Genomic DNA, 21,599 nt, shown 5'->3' with positions numbered 1-21,599 from the left:
TCAAAAAGTAATTATCTTTAATGTATGACCTTAAAAGCACACTATTACACATGGGTTCATCTACATATCTAAGAATTCACTTGCATCAAACTAAAACTTTAACAGGGGAGAGTTTTCTTTATACAAATAAATATATTCAATAAATATTTGAAATTTATTAAGTAGTAAGTCCTGTGGGTTGTTGTAAGGAGCAGCGGGCTGTGTTCCTGCCACCCCAGCTCCCGGCCGCCTGGCTAGCTTATGCCCCAAAATAATTACACGGAAACTGTATTCTTTTAAACACTGCTTGGCCCATTAGTTTTAGCCTCTTACTGGCTAACTCTCACATCTTGCTTTAACCCATTTCTAATAATGTGTGTAACACCACGAGGTGGCTTACCAGGGAAGATCTTGACCTGCATCTGTGTCGGGTGGGAGAATCATGGCAACTGTCTGAAGCGGCTTCTTTCTCCCAGCATTCTGTTCTGTTTACTCCACCTACCTAATTTTCTATCCTATTAAAGGGCCAAGGCAGTTTCTTTATTGATTAACCAATGAAACAACAGATTGACAAATGACCTTCCCATATCAGTGGGTGCAATGAAGATGGAAGACAGCTTTTGGACGATGATTTCTTAGTTGGAATTGAGAACATGGTAACAGCCATTATAGCAAAATCTGAAGTGCACACAGACTTTTATTTTAAAGAATAATTCTATAGAGATTGCATTTGATGGAAACAATTTATTTCACATATGGTATCATTGTCTTTCTAAATTCTGAATGTGTGGAACATCTCTTTAAAATTCTGGCTTATATGTTATATTTCATACTAACTGAATAAAGAAACAGTACTTCCATAGAAGAATACTGCTACTTTAACAAAATTTCAAACCACAGAAAATTTTCTATGAAATACACGTCTAACAGTTTCTTCTTTCTCCCACATAAATTACTTGAAAACAGGAGATGCAGTATGTGGTAATGGTGGAAAACATTTCTGGACTGGATTTTAAAACCTACAAATGACTCATCTGACCATCCAACAATGAATTTCTAGTAGTTGGTTTCCATAAAGACCCACCTACCAAGTCCAATACCTACATCACTTCATACATCTTTAGCAGAAGTTCATTTCATAGTCAATCTTTTCAGTCATAGTACTTATACTATCATATTGGCAGGATAATTATAGCATGTATAAGTACCTCTCTTTCTATAATCTAAAGTCAACTAAAAAAGAAAGCACACACCAAGATTCCAAGATCTTTCATGCTTAAAGGCAACTGTATTCATTCCTTTCCATGTATATACTAAGGTAAGTATATGCTGCTTTTCCAAACCAAGTTTGGAAAAGGATCTTACATAGCAGAAGGGAATATTTTTTCTTTTCTTTTTCACTTTTTTATTGTTTTTACTGCATTATACATTTTCTCTACCCTCCTCCACACCTCCCCTCTTTCCCTTTTACCCTCTGCCATGACCCCCGTGCTTCCAATTTACTCAGGATATCTTGTCTTTTTCTCAAAAGGAAACATTTTTACTAAGCTACTCATTGATCAAGTCATGAGGCATATACTGGGAGAGTCAACATCTATTGTCTTTTCCAACATGTCAAACTTATGAGAAGGCCTGTATTAACTTTGTACCAGGAGAAGCCTATGGAAGCCATTCAGATTTGCCACAACAGGGGAAAAGGTACAGGACAAGAGGAGCAAGAGGAGTGCTGATTGTCCTATGTTTAAGTGCAGAAAGTGCTGGCAAGAAAAAATAAAAAACAATGGAGTAAAGTTGTATTTCTTATGATGCCATGCCAAGCAAAAAGCCTCCAAAAAATCCTCCAGTTACTAGAACATTCTTCTTTACAAATGACACAACCTGAAAAACAGAAGATTTTGATACAATGAGTTATTTTGCTAAGGATGCTGATCATTTCCATTACTGACAACTATAGGAAAAGTCTTATTTCCTTATTTTCCTAAGCTCCTACCTCCCCTATAACTTCCTGAAAAAGTTTCTACTCATCTGAAGTTTGGTGCACATACGGATAAGTACCCTGTATAGCTTTCTTATCAATTTATTATCTCTTCTGGCCACTTCCCTTACAAAGTAAATGAGAAATGATATATCCTACATCCTGACTTAATCATTTCTTTTTGTTTTTGCATTATGCAGTATGCGTGTGTTTGTGTATGTGTATTTGTAGTACATGCATGTACATATGAAGGCCCAATATTGATAGGTGTCTTCCTAGATGACTCCCACCTTATATATTGAGGCAGATTATCTTGCTGAACCTAGAGATTGCCATTTGGGCTAGTCTGGCTAGCCAGCTTGCTCTGGTGATTTTGCAATAGCCTTGAGACTGAAGGCAGGCCACACTGGCATTTACATGAGCGCTGGGGATCTAAAACTCTGGTCTTTAGATTTGCATGGTAATCACTTTACCAATTAAGCCATATCCCTGGTATAGTCAAATCATTTCTTGAACTTAAGCACAGTGTCTTCATTTTCCAATTGAGTAAGCCGTTTGCAACATTACATTCCCATCACTGTCCATTCTCCTTGCACCATTATGCAAAGTCAACAGTGTCTCTTCACTACCACTGTATCTAGAGATCTTGATTAGCTTTAACTGTCAACTTGAGACAACCTCCAATTATCTGAGAAGAGAATATCTCAATTAAAAAATTGCCTAAATCAACAGTTCTCAACGTGTGGTTCACAAGTCGCCCAAGACCATCAGAAAACACAGATATTTACATTAGAATTCATAACAGTAGCAAAATCATTATGAAGCAGCAACAAAAATAATTTTATGGTTGGGGGTCACCACAACATGAGGAATTATATTAAAGGGTCGCAGCATTAGGATTAATCTGGGCACGTGTGTAGGAGACTGCCTTGATTGTTAGTTGATGTAGGAGAGCCCACCATACTGTGGGCGGCACTGTTCCCTAGGCAGGTGATCTTGAACTGTATAGAAAGCTAATTGGCATAAGCCTGTCTGCCAACCAGCAAACAGCATTCTCTGTGGGTCTTGCCACATGCTCTTTGGCTGTGAATTAAATTCCTTAGTCAGAGGTAATGCTGTATGGGATAGCAAGCAGGCAGCAAAGATACATTTGTTTCTCTTTGTGTTTAGTTGCCCAAGTTCCAGCCCTGATTTTCCCTCAATTATGGCCTGAACCTGGAACTGTAAATTGAATAAATCCTTTCCTCCCCTAAGCTGCTTCTGGTCAGAATATCTTATCCCAGAAACAAAAATGAAGCTAGGACATTATGTCTCCTTGCCCTGCTTCCACTTAACTTTCCAGGACTTCCACATTTATTTAAACAAAGTACTATCAGAGGGAAGCAAAAAAATTTCACTTACATTATTTTATATGTATATCTGGGGAGATATGTATATATGAGTACACATTCATGTGTATAGAGGCCACATATCATCTATGGCTATTTTCACTCTATATGAGGAAGTCTGATTGTTGTGACAGAGACCATAACTCAAAAACTGAAAACATTTACTACCTGGCTTCTTCAGAAAAAGTCTACCAACCCAATATTTAAGTATTTCTATTAGTCATGTGCAGAACTCATGGAGTTTGGATATTTCAAAGATACGCAGGAATAGAGATAAAAATGTAACTCAAAATGTTCACATTGGCAGTACACCCCACCCATTATGGTACACCTATTCCTATAAGAACTAGTTAACATGCCAGGCCTTCAATCCCAGCATTTGGTGGCAGAGACAGGCAGATCTCTGTGAGTTCAGGGCCAGCTTGGTCTACAGAGTGAGCTCCAGAACAATCAGGACTGTTAGACAGAGAAACCCTGTCTCAAAGAACAACAGCAACAAAAAGCTTTTTAACACGACTACTATCTTCATTTCCTTTGTTTTCTCACTCACAGACAAAGGTCACCAAATATTTGAATTACTAAGGTTTACAAGAGGCTGGAGAGACAGTTTAGTAGTTAAGAACACTGGCTGTTCTTTCAGAGGACCTGAGTTCAATTCCTAGCAACCACGTGGCAGCTCACAACCACCTGTAACTCCAGTTCTAGAGAACCTAATGCCTTCTTCTTGCCCCTTTAAGCACTAGGTATGCACATGGTGTATAAATATACATGTAGGCAAAACACCCATACACATAAAACAAATAAAGTAAAATCTTTTTAAATAAAAAATGCCTTCATGAGAGTGAGGTAGCACATGCTAGGTATCGCAGAACTCAAGAAGTTGAGACAGGAATTTAAGACTTTGTCTCCTAAAAACTGTTTCTACAGTAATGGTATTCTAAGACTGACATACTGAATATAGCTTTTGTCTCACTGCTCCAAGTTCTTTGTAATTATAAAACTTTTTATACTGCTGAGACAGTTATGTGTTCCATTTTTTCTTTTTAAATTTTATTTAAATAACACTTTTTCCTTTTATTTTACATACTGACTGTTTCTCCTCCCTTCTCACCTCCCAGTACCCCCTTTCCATTTACTTCCCTCCCCTTCTACTCTTTTCTACTCTTCCTCTATCTCCAATCTTCATTCAAAAAGTGACAGGCCTGCCATGGGCTTAAGTAAAGCATGGCACATCAATTTGTGGCAGGACAAGTTTCTCCCCTTCTGTCGAGGCTGGGCAAGATAATCCTGCATGGATAACAGGTTCCCAAAAGCCAGCAAAGCACCAGGGAGAGGTCCTGATATCACTGCTAGGAGCCTTACAAAGATACCAAGCTATACAATTGTCACACACATGCAGAGGGCTAGGTCAGTCCCATGGAGGCTCCTGACTATTGGTCCAGAGTCCATGAGCTCCCAAGAGCTGAGGTCAGCTGTTTCTGTGGGTTCTCCAACATGACCCCCTGGCTCAAATAATCTCTCCTCTCATTCTTCAGCAAGATGCCCAGAGCTTGGCCCAATGTTTGGCTGTGGATCTCTGCACCTGCTTCTATCAGTTACTGAATAAAGTGTCTCTGACAACAATTAGGGTATTCATCAATCTGATTACAGTAGATGGCCAGTTCAGGCACTCTCTCCACTACTCCTATGAGTCTTAGCTGGAGTTATCTTTGGTGTGGGACAATTGTCTGTATTGTGTCAACTGTATTTTAAATAAATGCTGATTGGTCAGTAGCCAGGCAGTAAGTATAGGTGGGACAACCAGACAGGAAGTAGAGACAGGTCAATGAGAACAGGAGAATTCTGGGAAGAGGAAAGCCCATTCCTCAGCAGTCCTGGCCCAGCCACAGAAGAAGCAAGATGTGACTGCCTCGCTGAATAAGGTACTGAGCCATATGACTAACATAGACAAGAATAATGGGCTAAATAAGTTATAAGAGTTAATAAGAAGCCTGAGCTAATGGACCAATCAGTTTATAACTAATGTAGACCTCTGTGTGATTTCTTTGGGACTTAACGACTATGGGAACTGGGCAGGACAAAAACCCCTGACAACAATCTTTGTGGGTTCCTGAAGGTTTCCCTGGCACCAGGTTTCTCCCCAAACCCAAAATGCCTCCCATCAAGAAGTTTCTTTCATTACTCTTCCCCTCCATCCTACCTCCAACCTGCCTCCTACACTCAGCCCACCCAAACCACTCCCTCAAGTTCTAATCCCTCCATCTCCCCTCCCCTGCCCTGTATCCCATTTTGTACACAAAACTGTTTGTACTTTTCATATACTAAATCTGAACAAAGCAAGTCTTACCTCCTCAGCTTTGCTCTTGACCTCAGTTGGTATTTGGTTATTCTTACGAATCTTCAACTGCTCTTTGGCTTTTTTCATGTCTTTCTCTACTCGTTGCCAGTCAACTTTGATGTACCCAGTATGGTTTGCCAGCTACAATTTTAACAGTGATAAAAGAAAATAAAAAACATGGTCTTTGGTATTCTTTTTTTCAAGATAAATTATGAAAGAGGTAATCAAAATTCTTTTGATTTTCTATTTTTGGAGACATTTGCTATTTGTTTTTTTTTTGTTAAATAATCTTCAGGCAAGATGTTTTATATTCAAGGTTCAAAATACTATATTCAAGGTTCCATGCCTAGTAATGGAAATAAACAATTGTCTCCAATTGCTGGTAATTCTTTAATGTACATGCTGAACTTTCCTTTATACAGTTTTAAGTGAGATTTAAAAATAAGACGATTAAACTCAAAGTAGTAAGTTTAATTTTTCAGAAATTAAAAAAATAAACACTTTTTCAAGATTATGTATAGAATGAAATTGATTCAAGCCAGGTGGTGGTGGCACATGTCTTTAATCCCAGCACTTGGGAGGCAGAGGCAGGCAGATCTCTGTGAGTTCAATGCCAGGTAATCTCCAAACACTTCAAAGACCAACAGAATATGGCATTAAAATGTTTTAATAACTTAGAGTTGTCTTGACATGAGATGTGTCTGCTCCTGGCAGCATCAATTACTTCAAAGAGGATGAGGGGAAACAAAGAAACTCATTATTGAGTTTGTTTTTAATGTAGCAAGGCTAGTCCTTTGGGCAAAATCTGTTCTTGCCTACACTGCTTGACAACATGCTGTATAAACTGGACATGAAAAACCCACAGAAAAAAAATGACTGCTAAACTTTGCCAAAACAAGGCAGGATGCTCCTTCAGGGTTCCTGCTTCACAGAGAAACCGCCAGACATTCTGCAGGACACAGAGGAAACCAATTGACGAACTTTGCTAAATAGGCAAGACAGTCCTTCAAACTTCTTGCTTCACTGAAAAGTCTGCTAGATACTTTAGGCTGTAAGCTAAAGACGGATGACCCATTGTTACAGAAGAACTTTGGGCGACTGTCCAGACAGCCAGATGTCTATGTCATTTCTAGAGTTTTGGAAGTTGCTTGCAATGGACTTCTTGTTTACTCAGGTAATATATCCTTCTAGGGGTCTTTGATGGAGTTAAAGACTAGATAGTTATAATTATAGTTTTTTCTTAGTTATGATAAAAGACAAATTAGATATAAAACTTTAGATAGGATAGATGATAGAGTATTTTCTTAATTTTGTCAAATACAAATAGACTAAATATTGTAATTATAATTCTTGCTTGATAACTGTTTTGTTATATGTAATTTTACTGTTAAAGTTAAAACATTACTTTTTGATTATATAGAAAGGGGGAAATGATATGGGATGTCTTTCTGTAGACTGTATACACACACACACACACACACACACACACACATATATATATATATATGTTGTTCTCAATGGTTGATAAATAAAGCTCCATGGCTTATGGCAAGGCAGGATAGAGCCAAGTGGGAAATTCTAGAAGAGATACAGGAGAAGAAGGCAAAGCCTGAGAGACACCATCCAGCTACCCAAGGAACAACACACCATAGCACCACCAGTAAGCCACAGGTCACATGGCAATACACAGATTAATTGAAATGGGTTAATTTAAATGTAAGGGCCAGCTAGTAATAAGCCTGAGCCATTGGCTAAACATTTATAATTAATATTAAGCCTCAGAGTGGTTATTCTGGAACTGGCAGGCAGGAGAGAAACCTCCAGTGGTTAACAGCATTCAAAACAGTATACAAAAACAAAGGTGTATACTATTTTAGGGCATTATAGCCAAGGCTGCAATTTCTCACAATATGTTAATAGGCAAGAGGAATTTCCAAACATCTAGGAAACTTAATAGACAAACCTGAAGTATAAAGAATCCACCTCCTACAGCTGTTGCAGCCAATTTTCCAACTTTCTGGAATATGAAACCAGTGCACCTGTAAAACCAAACCAATATCAGACAAAGTGACAGGCTGTCAGATGCACACAAACCTGAACTGACAATGCTCATATTCTACATACCTTGAGATGATCTAGTTCCTTCCTACCATCTAGAGAAACAGAAAGCCATGCTAGCCTCCAGGCTCCTATAGTTCCTATTGAAAAATACCCATTATACATTTCAAAGTCCACACTAGCATCCTGGCCCATCTCGCCTTGCCCTCTACCTTAAACCTCTAGGCTGTTTCAGTTAACATGTTTTCCTCCTTTTCGACACCCCTTTGTTCTCTATATAGACCAGGTTTTCACTTGTTCTCACTGTTCCCACTGTTCTATTTTCTTTCCCTGCCATCTCTACTACTCTCTTTTGCTATTCCCCGCTATTTTTCCTTCTCTCGCAGATATGACCATGTCCAATCTGCTTCTTTTTCTCTTGGTTTTAGACTCTTTCAGATGGCTCTAGATGTTCTTTCTCTTTCTTATCCACAATAAAAATCTCCCCCACTGCCAACCACTGAGCGGACATTCCAGCGGTTTCTTTACTGCATCCTTCACATATACCAAGAATGTACGCATGTAACATCATATGAAGCTTGTAAATTAAAAATATACATACAAGCTGGGCATATTTGGGTACACCTTTTATCCCAGTACTCAGAAGGCAGAGGCAAGTGAATCTCTGTGGGTTTCAGGCCAACCTGGTCTACATAGAGAGTTCCAAACAGCCAGCGCTATGTAGAGAGACCCTGCCTCAAAAAAATATATTCAAATAGTCTAAACACTCTATTCAAAAGGAAGAAATTTTAAACTGAATTTTTAAAAGATTCAGGCTGAGGAGATAGTTTACTGAATAAAGTACTTGCTATATATACATGAGGACTTGAGTTCAAATCCATAGAACCTATATAAAACTGGGTGTTTTAAAAGAGTAAAATCTATATGCTACAACAAACCTACTTTAAATAAAAGACTCCATAAGTGACAAGTGGGAAATCCATTCATGTGTTTCTGCTGGCTGCTGCCCTGTGTGCTTCTTTCCTTGTCTGATTATTGTTGTGAAGTTTTAACCCTAAATGGGACCGCTCTGAATACTATAAATCTTCCCAGAGCACTAATTTTCAACCTTTCTGATGCTGTGATTCTTTAATACAGTTCTTCATGTTGTACTTACCCACAACCATAACATCATTTTCATTGCTATTTCATAATTGTAATTTTGCTACTGATATGAATCATAATGTAATTATCTATTTTCCACTGGTCTTAGGCAAACACTATAAAAGGTTATTCTCCTCGTGATGCTGCACACATTAATAAAAATGGGCCCAGGACCAGATGGTTTCAATGCAGAATTCTACCAGAACTTCCAAGAAGAGCTAATACCTATACTCCTTAATGTATTTCACAATATAGAAACAGAAGAGTCATTGCCAAATTCCTTTTATGAAGCTACAGTTACCTTGATACCAAAACCACACAAAGACCCAACCAAGAAAGAGAATTACAGGCCTATCTCACTCATGAATATCGACGCAAAAATTCTCAATAAAATACTGGCAAACCGAATCCAAGAACACATTAGAAAAATTATCCATCATGATCAAGTAGGCTTCATCCCAGAGATGCAGGGCTGGTTCAACATATGCAAATCTATCAATGTAATCCACCATATAAATAAACTGAAAGAAAAAACCATATGATCATTTAATTAGATGCTGAAAAAGCATTTGACAAAATTCAACACCCCTTTATGATAAAAGTCTTGGAGAGATTAGGGATACAAGGGTCATACCTAAATATAATAAAAGCTACTTACAGCAAGCCGACAGCTAACATTAAATTAAACGGAGAAAAACTCAAAGCCATCCCACTAAAATCAGGAACACGACAAGGATGTCCACTCTCTCCATACCTCTTCAATATAGTGCTTGAAGTTCTAGCAATAGCAATAAGACAACATAAGGGGATCAAGGGGATTCGTATCGGAAAAGAAGTTAAGCTCTCGTTATTTGCAGATGATATGATAGTATACATAAGCGACCCCAAAAACTCTACCAAAGAACTCCTACAGATGACAAACACCTTTAGTAATGTGGCAGGATACAAGATCAACTCCAAAAAATCAGTGGCCTTCCTATACACTAAGGATAAGGAAACAGAGAAGGAAATTAGAGAAGCCCAAATGGATTAAAGACCTCAATATCAGTCCGAACACACTGAACCTGATAGAAGAGAAAGTGGGAAGTATTCTACAACACATGGGCACAGGAGACCACTTCCTACGTATAACCCCAGAAGCACAGACATTAAGGACCTCATTGAATAAATGGGACCTCCTGAGGCTGAGAAGCTTCTGTAAAGCAAAGGACACTGTCGCTAAGACACAAAGGCAACCCACTGACTGGGAGAAGATCTTCACCAACCCTGCAACTGACAAAGGTCTGATCTCCAAAATATATAAAGATCTCAAGAAACTAGACCGTAAAAGGCTAATCAACCCAATTATAAAATGGGGCACTGAGCTGAACAGAGAATTCTCAAGAGAAGAAGTTCAAATGGCCAAAAGACACTTAAGGTCATGCTCAACCTCCTTAGCAATCAGGGGAATGCAAATCAAGACAACTTTAAGATACCATCTTACACCTGTCAGAATGGCTAAAATAAAAAACACCAATGATAGCCTTTGCTGGAGAGGTTGTGGAGAAAGGGGTACACTCATCCATTGCTAGTGGGAATGCAAACTTGTGCAACAACTTTGGAAAGCAGTGTGGCGGTTTCTCAGGAAATTCGGGATCAACTTACCCCTGGACCCAGCAATACCACTCTTGGGAATATACCCAAGAGAGGCCTTATCATACAACAAAAGTATATGCTCTACGATGTTCATAGCAGCATTGTTTGTAATAGCCAGAACCTGGAAACAACCTAGATGCCCTTCAATGGAAGAATGGATGAAGAAAGTATGGAATATATACATATTAGAGTACTACTCAGCAGTAAAAAACAAGCGCTTCTTGAATTTTGCTTGCAAATGGATGGAAATAGAAAACACTATCCTGAGTGAGGTAAGCCAGACCCAAAAAGAGGAGCATGGGATGTACTCACTCATATTTGGTTTCTAGCCATAAACCAAGGACATTGAGCCTATAATTAGTGATCCTAGAGAAGCTAAATAAGGAGAACCCAAAGAAAAACATATAGGCATCCTCCTGAATATTAATCTTCATTAGGCGATGAAAGGAGACAGAGACAGAGACCCACACTGGAGCACCGGACATAAATCTCAAGGTCCAAATCAGGAGCAGAAGGAGAGAGAGCATGAGCAAGAAACTCAGGACTGCAAGGGGTGCACCCACACACTGAGACAAAGGGGATGTTCTATTGGGAACTCACCAAGGCCAGCTGGCTTGGGTCTGAAAAAGCCTGGGATAAAACCGGACTCTCTGAACATAGCGTACAATGAGGACTACTGAGAACTCAAGAACAATGGCAAAGGGTTTTATCCTACTGCACCTACTGGCTTTGTGGGAGCCTAGGCAGTTTGGATGCTCACCTTACTAGACCTGGATGGAGGTGGGTGGTCCTTGGACTTCCCACAGGGCAGGGAACCCTGATTGCTCTTTGGGCTGACAATGGAGGGGGACTTGATGGGGGAGGGGGAGGGAAATGGGAGGCAGTGGGGGGGGGAGGCAGAAATCTTTAAAAATAAATAAATAAATAAATAAATAAATAAATAAATAAATAAAAGAAAAAAAGACATGGAATTAAAGCACACCTGTTCCCTTTTCATGTTTTATGTTTAGATTGTTTCTACTTTCAGGTATTACAAATAAAACTAGAACATCTGTATCAAAATTTTTGTATAAAGCATCTGCTTTCCTTTATTTAAGTGCCAATGAATAGTGTGCCTGAGGCATATTACAAGTGTGGAGGTATACAACACTACTTGGGAGACAGAGGAAAGAACATCACAAGTTCTGGGCCATGCTGAGCCATAGACCCCTTTGGAAAAGAAAACAAAACCAAAACGCACACAAAAAAAAGCCTCTTAAAACTCAATACTACAAAAAAAAATGACAATTTCACAGGGAGAAAAACATGAATTTAATAAAAGACAAAATTTAAGTAATAAATATGTTTCTAAGATTGATGGATTAGTCATTGACTCACTAAACTGGCTACTATTATGATAAAAATATCAACAAATGAAAACTGCCACATTAATATGTGACACAGCTAATATAAGTGTGTAGTGGCATTTCGACTTTTTTAAAATAAATAAAGTCGTCCTGAAGATCTGAGGGTAAAACAGTCCCACTGATTAGCCTTACAGACCAGATTATGGTAACGCAGACCTTTAATCCCAGTAGCCACAATAACACACACATTTAATCCCAGTAGCCACAATAACACACACATTTAATCCCAGTAGCCATAATGACACACATCTGTAATCCCAGTAGCCACACTAGTTGCCATAGAAACTGGGCACTGCATGCCTTTAATGACGGTGGTGCACGCATTTAATCCCAGCCCTAGAGAAGATTATAAAATGGGAAAAAACAGCTCTCAGACACAAATCTTATTCTGAGATTCTTGGAGGCAGGATCACCATTTCGGATTGAGGTGGAGGTAAGAGTCAGTGGCTGGCTATTTTACTTTTTGGACCTTCAGGTTGAACCCCAGTTTCTGACCCTGAGCTTTTATTATTTGTGCTTCATAAGTAAGTGGATAGCTTCTTAATCTACCTCTTGCTGACTATGTCGCCTTGATCTAGAATCTAGATAAACATTCTGAACCTCAGTTTCTACAAAAAGTACAGAATTTAAAAAAGTACCAAGTTCAGAGTCATTTTAAGAAGAAAATGAGATACCTATATATTTTTAAAATAGTGCCTGATTTGCACCAAGTACCTGTATGTAAGGGTTTTGTCACCAGACATGTTATGGTTAAGGGAACAGTATTTATTGTAGATATGAGAGAAAGAACAGCCAGGGGCATCTGGAAGAGTCCAGAACAGAAAGAGAAGTAGATTAAACACGTCCAGCAGACTGGATATGGCCAAGGCTTCTGGAGAGAGAATAGCAGGGGATAGAGAATAGAGAGAGCAGAGTAAGAAGAGCAAGATCAGAGAATAGTCAGAATAGCCAGATTATAAGAAGGGTGAGTAGCTGGGTGGGGAGGGGTGAAAGGCTAGGAGATTGGTATGGTGGCTTTGAAATATTTAATAAGTACTTGTGAGTAAAAGACCAAGGAAGCCTGGAGGTTAGCATGGACCTTGATATGCTGATAGGTGCTGCTGGTATATGTTAACTGGAGTGCCATGTGTCTCTTTTGCCAGAGGTAAGGGAAATGATTCCTTTCGGCAGAAGAGAACCAACTTCACAAGTTCTTGAGGAATGCTAACTTTTACCTAACCACCAGAAATCCTCCTATAGTTCAGGTAGAGTTCATTTTTAGATATTTGGACTGCTTTTTGGAGTTTGGAGGATTAGAGTGTCCTTTGGGCCTGACAGTAGCATGCAAAATTATCAAACAGTACTTTAATTTAATGGTTTATGACATGTGTTGGCCAATTTCAGTGAAGTCAATGTGTTTCAAATAATTAGAGAAGACAGTTTATGTAACTATACTACCAAATCAGGCACAAAAGAACTGAAAATCTTTAACATCACTTACCATCCAGTAACACCTCCAATTAACAGCTGGGTTGCTACACTATACTTTTCAGCGGATGGCCCAGATTCCTGCCCAAACAGCTTACGCCACCATGGTTGCTTTTTAGTAAATTCTGCAAGATCCAGTGCCTCAAATTTTCCATCAAAGTTTCCTATAAGAGAATTAAGATTCCAGTTAATGGTTGCTGAGGAAGGAGAAGACATTTTTTTTCAGTGGTATAGCTAATGGTAAGGTGCCACGCTCTAGTAAATAAACTCTCATCCATGTTTCTGTAAACAGTCCTAGTGAAACTCAATGGGTCATCAAAAATAAAGTATAGTGAAGACAAGACAACAATTGAAGAGGGTATTTTGGAAAAGGATAAGGATCAGCAGAAATTGGCAAGGACAAAAAAGGGTTACGGGATGGGTATAAATATGATCAAAACACATTATATACAAGTATGTAAAGTCATAATAAAATGCATCACCTTTATGATTAATATAGGCTAATAAAAAACTAAGAAAAAAATATTTACTTTTATAATAATTTACCACCATTTCTAACTAGATTAAGAGATTTTAAAACAAACAGTTATAATAAAAAATATACAAATGTTCTATTTCAAATAGTAAATTACCTCTGAAATTCTGGGTTGGAATTTTGGAAAAACTGTCTAAAATAAACAAATTTGAATATCTAAATTATGTCTGAAATTCTGGGTTGAATTTTGGAAAATCTGAATAAAATAAAAAAATTGAATATCTTTATTGGTCTTCTATTGTTCTTCCTCTCAAATTTAAAACAAATTAAACTGACCTAGGAAAAACAAGTACTATTGGATAAAAGCATTCTAAATATAAATATTTTCAATTTACCTCTTTAGGTAATACCAATTTTCTGTATTATATGGATTTCCAGTGAATAAAGCAAACAATGTTTGAACGAGTGCTTACTAATTTATAAACTTAGTAACAAACTAAATGCACAGAAAAATGTAGGTACCATTTATTAATCTCATTTTGTAATCAGGAAACAACACACTTTGGAATGTAATACTTAGATCAGGAAAGGAAAACAAGACAACAAAACATCTTGTTTGTACAAAAATCCTTCCCTGAAAACATGTATCAAGACAACAAATGTCAAAAACTTACTATCCAAGACTATGTAGAAACAAAAGAAAAAGGCAAGAATTGTCATTTAAAAATAAAATAAAAAATAGAGGCAAAATCAGAGATGATCAAGATATTAAGTTAAGCAAAAATCTTCAGAAGGTTACATACATATCCAATTGGAGTCCAAAAAGATTACTGGGATGGGAGAGAAGTAACATTATAATATAATACTTAGATTTAAAAAATGTCCATTACAGGTTAAGGCAGAGGTTCTCAACCTGTAGATGGCAAGCCCTTTGGGGAGGGTTGTACATCATATATCTTGCATATTAGATATTTACATTATAATTCATACCAGTAGCAAAATTACAGTTATGAAGTAGCAATGAAAGTAATTTTATGGTTGGGTTCACCACAACATGAGGTACTGTATTAAAGGGTTACAACATTAGTAAGGTTGAAAACCACTGAGTTAAGAAATCCTAAAATTTATATAGACAGACAAAGGACCAATAATAGTGTTCCAGTTACAAAAGTTGTACAAGAAAATGCCCCCAAACATCATGAAACAAAGCTAAGATATCCAGTTCTTTGCACGTGGAATTCAGTCACAGCATTAAGACTTCTCTATTATTCTGTGATATCTGAGGCTTTAGCTAGATAACTTATTGTGCAGGGTCTAAAGCAATCTGAGAAGTCTACAGTTACAGGTACAGACTACTTTTCTCAGAGGCTAGAGTGGGTTACCTTAATACCACTGTAATTAGCTCCCTCACAAATGGAGGAAAGATTAGGGACCTGGAAAAAAATACTCTCATCATTTTAAGTCCTGGCCTCAGAAACCATGCAGTTTTACTACCATCAAATTAGACTAGAGTAGTTCCCATCCAGATTCAGGAATAAGAAATATAGACTTCAAGTTCTACTGAGAGGGGAATATCAAAGTGGCCATGTGGGAAAATATATCTTCTATATGATACATGGCCACAATAATCTTAGTGGGAAAGTTTAAGGGCATTCAAAACTTACAAGAGCCACTTAAACTTAATTTAAAGATTTATAAAGCTACAATAGTCAATAAGATGCTACATCGACCCAAGTATACACAAAAATGTTAGTTGAAATCAAAGTCTAGAAATAGATTTATACATACTATTATGTCACTTTCCTAACAAGGTATATCCAGGTAATTCTACAGTAGAAAGCAAGTCTTCTCAGTTTTGTTAGAAGCAGTATTCATGTGTTTTTTTTAAACAAATGATCTACCTTATACCATACACAATAAAACAATCTATGTAACATAACAATAACATATCACCACCATGTTGAAGAAAATATCGCTGAAAACAAGTCTTTTTAATGTAATTTTACCAAGCCCATCCACACAACAGATGGCTCCAGTCAAACGTGGAATTAAGTTGATGATGGTGGATGAAGTGGAGTGAATAAAAATCAGAGTGCCCTATAGCCTACCCAATTTCATCAGTTGTTCATTAAGTACTGCTAAACAAAATTTAGAAGCCTCGTCTATGGGCCAAGGAAAACAATGATAATTACTATAAGAAACTACAATTCGTGTAAGCCTCGAGATGTCTCAGAAATTCCTAGGTTCTCTCTATAGCAATTGCATCGCATGTGCTGGTTACAACCTAAATTTAATGAATCGACTGACTTAACGTTAACCAAATTAGAGTAAGAAGAATAACTTAAATGAATCGCTGCACTGGAGTTTTGTTTTTCAGTAGGATGACTAAAAGTACCATCCCATACCTCCTTCTAAATAACGAAAATGAGGACTGCCAGAAATTTGAGAGGCACATCCTAAGAGACAAACACATTTTTGACAGAGAGCCAAAACGCTTGAGAACAGGAACTGAATCTCTGTAGGATTCCTCGGTAGGGGCGGTGCTAGAAGCCCGGAGGAGGTGAGCCAAGAAAATGTCCCAGGACAGCTCTGCAACCAGTCTGAGCATAACCTTGGCCAGGGGCCGAAAAGTCTCCAAGCCTCTCTGGGCGCTACTGAGGCTCCCTGCCGCAGTAGGAATGCGGCAGGCCCTCGGCTGTCCCTCATCCTAAACCAGGAAGGCCGTTCCACCCTCGACCCTCCGCGCGAGCTTCTGCCTTTACCTTGACTCGTGGCGGCCATTTCGGGGGAACTAGTATCGCGAGGACACAGTTGCAGATCGCGGGACCAAGGACAGGCATTAGTCATCCGCAACTGGCTTCCGGCAAGTGGGGCAGATACTTCCAGTCCCCGGGCAGCAAAAGAGGGCGGGCCTGGCGCAGTGAGACAGCTTTTCTGTCCCAGAGCATTGCTTCACCAACCTAAGCTGCAACCCCACACTCAACGCAGAAGAATGCTTGCTATTCCTGCAGAAAGTCTGTTCGCCTTAGGAATGCCACGGTTTATTTCAGCTTTATTTATTTATTTATTTATTTATCTATCTATCTATCTATTTATTTATTTCAGATTGTTCGTATTTATGTAAGCAGTGAGCAGAATGCTTGCTATTCCTGCAGAAAGTCTCTTCGCTTTAGGAATGCCACGGTTTATTTCAGCTTCATTTATTTATTTATTTCAGATTGTTCGTATTTACGTAAGCAATGCGCATATGTTAATTCCGGTGCTCATTCCAACGCTGTTTCATATCTTACACTTCTTTTTGGTATTTCGAGACAGGGTTTCTTTGTGCAGCCCTGGCTGTGCTGGAACTCGCTCTGTAGATCAGCATGGCCTCGAACTCACAGAGATCCGCCTGCCTTCTGCCTCCTGAGTGCTGGGATTAAAGGTGTGCGCCACCACTGCCCGGCTATTTTACACATTTTTAAAGCATTCCAGCCACATCAATAATGTACACTTGTATTATAATCGTTGCTTCTTGCTCATCTTTAAAGTTTACATATTTTTAAGAGATTTATTTTTACTTTATGTATATAGATGTTTTGCCTACATATATGTCTGTGCAGTATGTGTGTGCAGTCCCCAATTAGGTCAAAAGAGGGCATAGAATCCCCTGGAACTGGAGAGGGGGTGTGATACAGATATCTCAATAACAGCTGAGCACTTCATTGTCTCTTATTCTCTGTACATTTACTAGTTGTGAGTCTATTGCAAAAAGAAGCTTCTCAGATGAGGGTTGAAAGATGCCCTATTTTACAGGTATAATGGTAAGACATGGGGGCAGTTTATTTCTATGTCCATTTAGGAAAGCAGTAATATTAGGTTCTGCCCTATGTCTTAGGCAGCTATGAGGTTTTGGCCCTATAAAAAGTATGAGTTGTATCCTGTAGAGTGTCAGAGCCTGCTCCAACAAAGTCAGCCAGGGTCCCTGGAAGGGGGTGCTGAGGCTAAGGAAATGTTAGACTGAGAGAAATTGAGACAGAAAACGCAGGATAGATTAGGGGAACTTCCAGCTTACTCTGGACATCCCCAAGTTTATTTCAGAGCCTGCTTGTATAGAAAAGCAGAACAAAGCACAGCACAGACAGTGAGTGTCTAAGACCATTCCTGTCCTTGAGCAAGCAGTTTCTTTTATCTGGATGTTCCCTAAGGTCTAGCATCAGCAGTATTCTTTCTACTAGATAGTATGTTCTTTTCTCATGGGCTGAATGCTCTTTTCCGTATATCTTCCTTCCCACGGGCTTAATCAGAACTTTCTCACAGCCCTCAAGGATACTGGAGCAAGCAGAGCAGGCAAGCTTGAACTCAAATGGCTTTTAAGTCAGAATTGATTCCAAATGGAAACTGAGTCACATGTGGGCTCCCACAGTAGAGTGGGCCTTAAATACAGCATGAAGTGGTTGGGAGTATCTTGCCATGACACCCATTATCATAGCTCACAGGGTTCATAGCTGCTATGTAAGACTTTTTGATAACTTGTCTCCCCTAATAGCATGTATGTAGTCTTACAACACTGTGAAATCTTGTCAGTGGGGGTAAAGCTGGGTTTCCTTCCCTTTCTTTTTTTCTTTCTTTCTTTCTTTCTTTCTTTCTTTCTTTCTTTCTTTCTTTCTTTTTCCTTCCTTTCCCCTGCTTCTATTTTTGTTTGCCAGGTCTGTGTCAGTTTTATGACTCAGATATGTTATATCTTCAGCAATAGGGTCTCACCATCCAGTTCTGTAGAATAATTGACAATAACATTAGCTATAGCCTATAATGTTTGGAAGTTTATGGGGCTAACAACTCCAAAAGAGGCAACCATTCCTGGTACTGGGCTTGATATTTATTAGCCTGTAGTGAATTGTCACCCTGTTGTAAGTGACATTTGAACTCCATTTGAACTCTTATATATGTATACATGTGTATTTTAGAAAGTATCTACAGTAGTAGGTTTCTGTATGTCTTTTTCAAATACCTTTAGTGTTAGTAATCATTTCCCATACTCCCTTCTTTTTCTAGTCCTCCCATCCTTATCCTTACTTAACACTTCTTGTTCAGTTAGACCTCTTTTCTTTTCATACCCACTTCCCTTGAAATCTGCCTTCCCTTGCTGGCAAAATGCTCTTTCCTGTGGGATTAAACAGAACTTTCTCATGGCCCTCAGGAAATTGGCCTAGTTTTCTGATATCTATGGATACTCCAATTTAAAAACACATATCTAAAGATTCAGTGTTAACATTCACATATGAGAGAGGACTTGAAATATTTGTCTTTCTGGATCTAGGTTACCTGATTGAGAATGATTATTTCCAGCTCTATGCATTTACATGTAAATTTGATAATCTAATTTTTCTTTACAGAAATGGAATAGTATACCATTGTGTGAATGTACTGCATTTTCATTATCAATTCTTCAGTTGTTGGACATCCGGGCTTTTTCCAATACTTGGCTATTGTGAACTGGATAGCAATGAATATGGATATGCAGGTATTATAATAAGATGTAGACTCCTTTTGGATGTATGTCCAAGAGTTATATAGATGGGTCATATGGTAAGTTTGTTTCTAATTTTTTGGGGAAGAAGGGTGTCTTAGTTAAGGTTTCTATAGCTTTGATAAAACACCATGACCAAAAGCAATGTGGGGGTGATAGGGTTTAATTCAGCTTGTGCTTCCAGATAACAGTCCGTCACTGATGAAGTCAGGGCAAAAACTCAAGCAAGGGAGGAGCCTGGATGCAAGAACTGAAGCAGAGATCATGGAGGAACATTGCTTAATGACTTGCCCTTTATGGCTTGATCAGCCTGCTTTCTTATACAACTCAGAACCACCTGTCTAGGGGTGGCTCTGCCTATAGTGACCTGGGGCCTCCCATATTAATCATTAAATAAGAAAATGTCCAACAGACTTTCCACAGGCCACCTTATGGAGACATTTTTCCAACTGAAACTCATCTTCACAAATAACTCTGGTATATGTTAAGTTGACAAAGCAGAAACAACAACAACAAATAGGACAGAGGACACAGGTGTCTTACCTGGGTCTCTAGATCAGGTGGGCAACTGGAGAGTTGCTGTGGGGAAAACGAACTGGGATCTGGTAAATCCAAAAGTTTCTTTGCTGCTGGTACTGAGGAAGAGACTTTTAGAACAGTCTAGGAATCTGAGTACAATTGAAACCTCTTCTTTAGTATTCTGTACCTTTTTTCAAGGCCTCAAACTTGGTGGGATAATCTCAGAGAGGAATGGGTTAAGCCTTAGCTCAGCCACCCTTTTCCTATTCCAGTTTTTCCGGTGCCTGCTTTGCACTGCCAAAAGGAAGTAATCCTTTTCAGCTCTGCTTAGTGCTGATGCTACTGTCACTCTCAGAAGATAAATTTCCAGAAAATCCTCTGCAAAATATTTAGGACTTTTCACTAAATCATAAATGTTTTGCATTTTTTCTTCTTGAGAGCTAAAGATATTTTAGAGAAGAGTTAATTTTTCACTTTTCTAGTTGAGCACTTTCTAGGAATAAAAGCCATGCAAATCGCACTCTTCACTTGCTTCTTTCTTAGCCTTTTCTATTTCTGCTCTGGTGCCACCAGAAGATATTATCTAGGTGCGGTGGAAGTGTACTGGAACTATAGGCAGAGTGACTTACTCAATGTGCTGCACACGGACACAAGGTAAATATGCTCTGTTGAATGGAACATTGTGAGGCTATGTCTTTGACTAGAAGATGCAGACACTAGGCAAAAGTGGATGACTAATACTTTGTTAAGTCCTTCAAACATTTGCAGGTAAGGTGTGCATGCAGTCTGATTATTTACACCATGTTGCTTGCCATTTCTTCTCAGGGACCTAATTTACTCATTGATTTTTGTTGCTTGATCATTGATTTTTTTTTGTTGCATGTTGGCACTGTGGTTTAGAGAGAAGGATGGGATGAGGGAGAGTGAAGATGCAAGGAGCATGGGAGAGAAAGAGGAGAATTCCCCTTAGCTTACCCTAACCTTCCATAGAAAGAACTAGAACAGTGAAATTCTCAAAAGTATGCATATGGTAGACTTTTGTCTGATATTTGCCATTGCATCAGAAGCTTTTCATCTTTAGGAAGGGACTCGGGTTTATTTGATGTGATTAGACCATTAAACGAACTCCTCAGTATTATAATTGTCACTGACTTATTTCAATTTTTCTACCTCTTCTTAAATCTATTATACCTTGATTTGATAAGGTATTGAAACTGAATTATATGATAGTCTATTATTTTGTCAAAGTACTGTCTGTACTATATCTCCCTTGTCATTCTTGACATTTCTCTCCCTCTACGTCCTTCCATCTTTTTCTCTTTCTCTTTTTAAAAATAATACTTACAGAACATTTCCTGATTTCATTAGGAAATAAAACAAATATATTTTGGGTTTATTTATTAATTTTTTAGTCTTTCTATTACTACAGTTTCTGTTTCTCAATTTCATTCATCAATTCTAATTTTATTTGGATCACTTTGTTCTATTTTTGCTTATGAAGTTGAACGCTGAAATTACATATTTTATGTTTTGCTGTGTTTTTTGTTTTGGCTTTCTTTGTTGTTGTTTTGTTTTGACACAGAGTTTCTCTTTGTAGCAGTTTGGGCTATCTTGGAACTCACTTTGTAGGTCAAGCTGGCCTCAAATTCACAGATATCCACCTGCCTCTGTCTCCTGAGTGCTGGGATTAAAGGTTTGTGCCACTAC

General features: G+C 38.4%; 2 protein-coding genes across 6 annotated transcripts in view; one reads left to right on the top strand and one right to left on the bottom strand.

Moving 5' to 3' along the window:
- On the bottom strand, positions 1 to 16,826 carry Fundc2 (FUN14 domain containing 2). Its single transcript, XM_075958595.1, has 5 exons — positions 16,627 to 16,826; positions 13,403 to 13,553; positions 7,644 to 7,719; positions 5,690 to 5,821; positions 1 to 1,857 (listed from the first exon to the last, which is right to left on the bottom strand). Exons 1-5 carry the CDS (start codon positions 16,709 to 16,711, stop codon positions 1,780 to 1,782), a joined length of 522 nt encoding a protein of 173 aa, XP_075814710.1. The 5' UTR covers positions 16,712 to 16,826; the 3' UTR covers positions 1 to 1,779.
- F8 (coagulation factor VIII) overlaps positions 16,640 to 21,599 on the top strand; it is a 148,210-nt gene continuing 143,250 nt past the window's right edge. The window contains exons 1-2 of one of the 5 annotated variants that reach the window (XM_075958588.1): positions 16,640 to 16,727; positions 19,240 to 20,546. In XM_075958588.1, coding sequence (XP_075814703.1) covers positions 20,401 to 20,546 — 146 coding nt within the window. In that variant the 5' untranslated portion in view covers positions 16,640 to 16,727; positions 19,240 to 20,400. Of the gene's footprint in view, positions 20,547 to 21,599 lie in introns of all 5 variants that reach the window. The other 4 variants (XM_075958589.1, XM_075958592.1, XM_075958591.1 and 1 more) reach the window with 4 other exon arrangements.

The sequence above is a fragment of the Microtus pennsylvanicus genome, chromosome X (genome assembly GCF_037038515.1).
Source record: "Microtus pennsylvanicus isolate mMicPen1 chromosome X, mMicPen1.hap1, whole genome shotgun sequence".
NCBI classification, from domain to species: Eukaryota; Metazoa; Chordata; class Mammalia; order Rodentia; family Cricetidae; genus Microtus; species Microtus pennsylvanicus.
Note: the sequence above shows the minus strand (reverse complement) of the source record. Positions and strands in the feature narration are given on the sequence as shown.